The sequence below is a fragment of the Puma concolor genome, chromosome D1 (assembly GCF_028749965.1).
Source record: "Puma concolor isolate L17-30 chromosome D1, mPumCon1.1.hap2, whole genome shotgun sequence".
Classification (NCBI taxonomy): domain Eukaryota; kingdom Metazoa; phylum Chordata; class Mammalia; order Carnivora; family Felidae; genus Puma; species Puma concolor.
This window is the reverse complement of record NC_141676.1, coordinates 14,079,098-14,086,499: the sequence shown is the minus strand read 5'-3', so window position 1 is coordinate 14,086,499 and position 7,402 is coordinate 14,079,098. Positions and strand designations below refer to the sequence as shown.

Genomic DNA, 7,402 nt, shown 5'->3' with positions numbered 1-7,402 from the left:
AATTTTTTTTTCAACGTTTATTTATTTTTGGGACAGAGAGAGACAGAGCATGAACGGGGGAGGGGCAGAGAGAGAGGGAGACACAGAATCGGAAGCAGGCTCCAGGCTCTGAGCCATCAGCCCAGAGCCTGACGCGGGGCTCGAACTCACGGAGCGCGAGATCGTGACCTGGCTGAAGTCGGACACTTAACCAACTGCGCCACCCAGGCGCCCCTTGACACACACACTTTAATCACTGTGTCCCTGAGATATCAGGGAACTGAACTCACTTCATTAATGGAGGTTCCTAGTGCCACAAACAACACTCAAGGGATGTCTGGTTGAATTCCTGCAGGGAGGTCTTGTTAAGGAGCTATTTCCAAGTGGCATCTTCCCCAAGGATATAAAAGGCAATTTGTGGATTCTAGGATCACCTGTGCTTCAGAGTTAGGTATTTTATTGAACCGCATTTAGAGACTGTCACTAAGAGCCTGAAGCAGATTCTCCATTAGAGGTGGGTAGAAAATATTTGTCTTGTTTTTGTATAATGGCTTTTGAAAGATCCAAAACTCAACCTCAAACTGAGCTCCTTCACTTCCATTTTGGAAGGCACTCGACACTATGAATAATCCAATAAGATAATACGTTAATCTGTTTCCAAGATTTGTAGCCTTTGGGCGAATACATGTTGTTAAATATGATCTGGCTATTATGTTTCCAAATCAGGGCTGGTATTGTTATGTCTTATGTACCTAAATAAGTTATATCCCTACTGAAGTCATAACTTTTGCTCACTGAGTTTATGTATACCATAGTTTTATTTCTTCCATATTAGCTAAAAGAAAACTGCATATTTCCCCTGACAATCTGTGAGAAAAAGAATTCCAAATGGCATTCCTTTTTGAGAATATAAAATCACAAATTATCTTGAGAAAATTCCCATTGAATATGATAACATACAGATATACTATCTCATAGTAAAACTAATGTGCCAATATTATAGTTGAGAAGATCTCACTCATAAAGAAAAACTTGTCTTTGAGGAGAGACGCTGCATAAGTAGAAGTGAGACTTTAACAAACTGCAAACTCCAAGTTCCCTGGTTTTATAGGACAGAACCTCTATAACAAGGAAGAAAATGTTCACTTGCTGGGTTGCCCTTAGCTCACATGACCCAAAATAAGACGTTCAAAAATAAATTTACTTTTTAAAAAATTCTGCCTCATAATTTTATAGTAAAAGAAGGCTCTAAGTACATGGAAACTATTTCCATATATACTTTTTAAGGTTATTATTATTAGCCATGAAACATTGGTGTTAATGAAAGCTCAACTTTTTACCCTCCACGTTACTCATTAGTATTCATAAGAAGATTGAAAATGCCTAGAGTATGATCAGAGATGACATTATTAAATACTCCAAAATTCACGTTTGTTAGCTTCATTTGACACTACTTTTATTTCTATTTTCTGATCACATGGGGCTCCCTGCTACAAAGGATGAGCAAACTTCCTTCAGATAACATGTCACCTCTCACACACAAAGAATGGAGTCATCTCAGGAGAATCAACATGAGGACACAGACAGCCAGAGATGAAAATTATGTTCACTGTGTATCCGATAGGATAGTATGGCCAGAAAATTGGTATAGCCCTGAATGTGGAATGCACTGAAAATGAAGCTGAAGCATCTTTCAATTATTATTTTTTTAAAAAAGGCTCAGATTATACACCTTAATTACGCAAAAAGCTTTAACGACTGCCATTTTTTCTACCAGCTAACCTGAGAGAATTATGATAGGGAAAGCAAGGCAGATGCAATAGTCAAGTCCAGTGATAAAGAAAGCTTGACCTAAGCAAGTAGAAGAGGAAGACGCTTAGGATGGGGAAGTATTTAGAGAAACTGGCCAACAATGCATATGGAGTTTTGAAAGAGCAAATTGGAGGATGAATAGGATGTTTGTCTTTTAAATGGTTGCTTTTTAAAATGTATTTTTGCTCTTTAGTATGAAGGATATAATGAGCAACACATCAGATTCCAGCAGAAATGGAAGAGCTGATATAATTTAGATTTTTTTTTTTTTTTTTTTTTTGCTTAGAGTTGATGTGTTTGCCAAGGGAGACAATGCAGAGCCAGAAAGCTGTGAACAAAATATTAAAAGTCGTAAACAAAGAAGATAAGGTCATAAAGAGGCATGGAGGTGGGGACACAGAAGCAATATTCTGTAGTGTAATGTTTGAGGATAAAAGAAAAGCTAGAATCTCGAAACAGAGGGTTGTCCCTGTGTGGAAAAGGATGAAGATTGAGGAACATATTAGAAGTTAGGGTTTTTTGTTTGTTTGTTTGTTTTTTACAATTTTTAAAAAAATTCTTGAATTAGATGAAAAAAATGCTATCTTAAGTATCTATAAGACCAACCACACTAATTGCTCCAGACTTAAATATTAGTTTGTGTAAATTACTGTTTAAATGTCTCATAAGCCTCTAACGCTTACTATGTTCAAAATGCCACTGTAATCACTCCATCTTAAACCACATTCTCTAATATTCAAAAACGTCATGGCTATTGATCCAGTAGCAAAAACTTAAAAGAAAAAAATCACAAAGTCTTTCCTGATCTGGCCCCATCTGTTATTCCCTCATATCTGTCTCACATAATATGAATTATGTTGAAGATACCATTTTCTTTCTGCTATCAACTGTTAAATGTATCTCCTTCCCTCTACCTCCAGCTTCTCCACTTGAACCCAAGTCAACATTATCATCCCCAGGAGCCTTATAACAAATGCTTGACTCTCTTTCTAAATTTCTATTCATGTGTACCTCTTTCCAAACCTATAACGTATTATCTTCATGTCAGTAGGCGTTCTCATTTTAAATTTAAAGTTGATCATGTTATTTACCTACCTTAAAACTTCTTGTTTTTTTTTCATTTTTTTAAATGTGTATTTATTTATTGAGAGGGGAGGGGCAAGGAGGGAGGGAGAGAGAATCCCAAGCAGGCTCTGCACTGTCAGCTCAGAGCTCCATATTGTGCATGAACTATGAGATCATGACCTGAGCTGAAGTCAAGAGTTGGATGCTTGACCTACTAAGCCACCCTGGTGCCCCAAGTTCCCTTTTATTTTTTATTTTTATTTTTATTTGTTAAATGTTCATTTATTTTTGAGAGAGAGAGAGATAGCATGAGCAGGGGAGGGGCAGAGAGAGAGGGTCTTATCTGTCAGCACAAAGCCTGATGGGGGGCTTATACTCACAAACCACGAAATCATGACCTGAGCCAAAGTTGGACACATTACCAACAGAGCCACTTAGGTGCCCTCAAGTTCCATTTTAAAAATGAACAAAACACTGGGGCACCTGGGTGGCTCAGTCTGTTGAGCATATGATTCTGGATTTTAGCTCAGGTCATGATCCCAGGGACGTGGGTTCAAGCCCCACATGGGATTTTCTCTCTCTCTTTCCTTCTATCCCTCTCCCTGACTTGTTCTCTCTCAACCTCTCTCCTAAATCAATAAAAAAATAAATAAACAGGAACAAGTTGTAGTATAAGTTGTAAACAGAGAAGACAAGTTCTTTTCTACTCCTGTGAAGTATCTTCAAGAAATACATGCCTGCCTGAAATCCTGGAATGTTATTCCTGTGATCTATGAAATAGTTGGTTCCTTCCAACACTTTAGGTTTCAGTTCAAATGTCACTCTCTCAGAAAGGCCTTCTGCTGACATCCTATGTGATATCATCATCCCAGGTGATACTAATGTATGTTTTCATTCGATTTATTTATTGTGTTTATTACAACCTTCAATTATCTCATTTATAATTTCCATTACCAGCCTTTGTCTCTTCTTTATTATTGGAATAGAAGTCTCATGAACTGAGGGACAAGTAATTTATCTGGAGATTGAACATTCTCTTGCACAAGTAGGAAATAAACAAATACTTGGCAAATAAATAAGTAAGGAGATGGCTCAGGGTTCCTGGGTGGCTTGGTCAGTTGAGCATCCAACTTTGGCTCAGATCATGATCTTGTGGTCCATGAATTTGACTCCCATGTCAGGCTCTGTGCTGTCAGCTAAGAGCCTGGAGACTGCTTCATATTCTGTCTCCCTCTCTGTCCACCTCTTCCCCACTCACAGTCTCTCTCTCTCTCTCTCTCTCTCTCTCTCTCTCTCTCTCTCTCCCTTGAATAAGAAAATGGCTCAAAGAAACCAAGAAAAGAATGATGATGTAGTAAATACTCTACAATGTTAGACGTTATTTTGGTCTTGTTTTTTCTGATTCTTTCTATATTGTTGCTTCATTCGTTTTTTCTCACTGCAGAATGGTTCTCCATTCCATCCTATTGTAAGAGAGAAAATGTCAACAACTTGAGATTTAACAGTTCAGGCATTTATGACCTGTAGTCTTTTTTTTAGACCACTTTATTGAGGTATGGTTGACATACAAAAAGCTTATACATGTTTGATGGGTACAATTTGATGAGTCTGGAGTTACATCAGTGAATCCATCACCACAACATATCATAACCATATCCATCATGTCCGAACATTTCCTCCTACTCACTCTTATTATTATTATTATTATTATTACTATTAATTTTGTGTGTTTATGTGCAAGAATACTTAAACTTCTGCTAAATGGTGGATGTTATGTTATATGATGATATAGTCTTGATTCTCTAGAATGTAACACAAGGTCTTCATATAAGAGACAATCATGGTACTCTTTTGGACAGGTGCCCACCACTGGAACTATCAGTTGTAATTGGGAAGCGATTCTAATTGGGTTAGTTAGGAACAGATGACCATTCTCGAAACAAGCAATTCTAGGAAAATATTCAGTCATATCATAATAGCATGCTGATCCGTTGGGAAATATATGCAATGAAATTATCATAGAGGTTTTATAATGTAAGGATGTTTATTATCATTGCAGTAGTGAAATATGTCAAAAGTAGGAAAATATGTCAAGATAAAGTTCAACTAAAAACAAAGGCCAGATATATTATGTTTTTAAAATAATGTTATAATATTCTATAAATTAAAAATACTGATTAAAAATAACCATGATGGAACTTTATAACTTGTGAGGTAAGAAGGAAAAGTTCTGAGAAAAAAAAGGAAAAAGAAATAGTATCCAATAAAGCATAATGGGTTGTTTTACAAATATTTGTAATTTTTACAGGTCTTATTTTCTGAAAGCTGAAGAGAAAATAAGTCATCTAAAAAATAAAAGACATATTTCCAGGGCACCTGGGTGGCTTAGTCAGTAAAGCACCCAACTCTTGATTTTGGCTCAGGTCATGATCTCACAGTTTGTGAGTAGAGCTCTGCATTGGGCTCTGGAAGGACAGAGTGGAACCTGTTTGGGAGTCTCTCTCTCCCTCTCCCTTTGTCCTTCCCCTGCTTGTGTATGCTCTCTCTGTGTATTTATCAAATAAATAAATAAATGAATAAATAAACGTAAAAAAAAGACATATTTCCAAGTATTTTTGTCTGGGTTAATAAAATGGAAAATGAGAAAAAACAGTTAACAGATATGGATGGTAGAAATTGCAAATTCAATGTTCATCAGCTAGAAGTTATAGAAAGATAGGATAAAGAAAATGGGGCAGGATAGTGACTAGAATCATCCAATCTTACAATAAAGCAACAAGTCCCAGATTAAGAAATCACAAGGAGAAACTGGATTTTTTGAAGGCATACAATTCCTCAAGGCTTTTCACACTCAAGAGACATATAAGATAGAAATCATGGCTTCAAATACCTGGCAAGCTAATAAGATATTCAAAACTGAATAAGAATGTGAGGAAGGAAATCCTCCAATAATGAATGAAGCTGGGTCATCTATTTAATTTGCTGCACTTGCTTTTTCTCTCTTCCAAATGACTGTAGTTTATTTACTAGTCCTAGCACCTTGATTTCAATAACTGAGTTAGATTCATACATCATTCCAGGAAATCTCACCTAAGGAATTACCCTTACTGCCTAATGAAAGTCCTAAAAAATAAATCTTTAGAGTTTGTAACCACTTCTCCTTTTCTTCTCCAAACAGATGAGTTTCCAAACCCTTACATGGCTCCAGGGAACCTCACCCTGGTGACTGAGTTCATTCTCATGGGAGTCTCAGACCGCCCAGAGCTCCAGATTCCACTCTTCTTTGTTTTCCTGGTGATCTATGGGCTGACCATGGCAGGGAATCTGGGCATCATCACCCTCACCAGTGTTGACTCTCAACTTCAAACCCCCATGTACTTCTTCCTGCGCCATTTGGCTATCATCAATCTTGGCGATTCTACTGTCATTGCCCCTAAAATGCTGATCAATTTTTTAGTACAGAAGAAAACCACCTCATACTATGAATGCGCCACCCAACTGGGAGGGTTCTTATTTTTCATTGTAGCTGAGGTGCTCACGTTAGCTGTGATGGCTTATGACCGCTATGTGGCCATTTGTAACCCCCTGCTTTACATGGTGGTGGTATCTCCACAGATCTGCCTTCTGCTGGTATCCCTCACATACCTCTATGGCTTTTCCACAGGTATTGTGGTTTCATATTGTATATTTTCTCTGTCTTATTGCTCCTCCAATGTAATCAATCATTTCTTCTGTGATATTGTCCCACTGTTAACATTGTCCTGTTCTGATACTTACCTTCCAGAGACAATAGTATTTATATCCGCAGCTACAAATTTGGTCTTATCCTTGATAATAGTTGTAGTATCTTATTTCAACATTGTATTGTCCATTCTAAGGATGCGTTCATCAGAAGGAAGGAAAAAAGCCTTTTCCACATGTGCTTCACATATGATGGCTGTCACTGTGTTCTATGGGACCCTTCTCTTCATGTATTTGCAGCCTCAAACTAACTACTCATTGGATACTGATAAAATTGCTTCCGTGTTTTATACACTGGTGATCCCCATGTTGAATCCCATGATCTACAGCCTGCGGAATAAGGATGTGAAGGCTGCCTTACAGAGATTTCTAACAATTTCATGCTATTCCTTAAAATCAGTGTAATTTTAGAGCTCTATAGGTCAATGATGAGATGGTTAAGATAGGTTACCATATGTCGGAGAAAGCAAACAGGTGGCTGACATAGGTTTACAATTAATCCCAGGAATTAAAAGGAGCTAGGATTGGGGAAGCATTGAATTAAAAAGTCAACTCAAGTTCTTTGAAATGTGAGGTTGTTACAGAAACAAACATTGCTCACTAACTTCATACCCAATTTTAAAAGAAATATTTCGGGGCACCTGAGTGGCTCAGTCAGTTGGGCGACCGACTTCGGCTCCAGTCATGATCTCACAGTTTGTGAGTTCAAGCCCCGAGTCGGTCTCTGTGATGACAGCTCAGAGGCTGGGTCCTGCTTCGGATTCTGTGTCTCCCCCTCCCCTGCTCACGCTCTGTGCCTCTCTGT

At 37.8% G+C, this 7,402-nt stretch overlaps 1 protein-coding gene across 1 annotated transcript; it reads left to right on the top strand.

Annotated features, from left to right (window-relative positions):
• The first annotated feature begins 6,054 nt into the window (after positions 1 to 6,054).
• Positions 6,055 to 7,002, top strand: LOC112864975 (olfactory receptor 8J3-like). The gene has a single exon (XM_025927995.1). The coding sequence runs from the start codon at positions 6,055 to 6,057 to the stop codon at positions 7,000 to 7,002; it is 948 nt and encodes a 315-aa protein (XP_025783780.1).
• Positions 7,003 to 7,402: the final 400 nt, after the last annotated feature.

What these genes read in the sequence shown, in the direction of transcription:
- LOC112864975 (XM_025927995.1), top strand. Translation starts at nt 6,055, where the DNA reads ATGGCTCCAGGGAACCTCACCCTGGTGACTGAGTTCATTCTCATGGGA.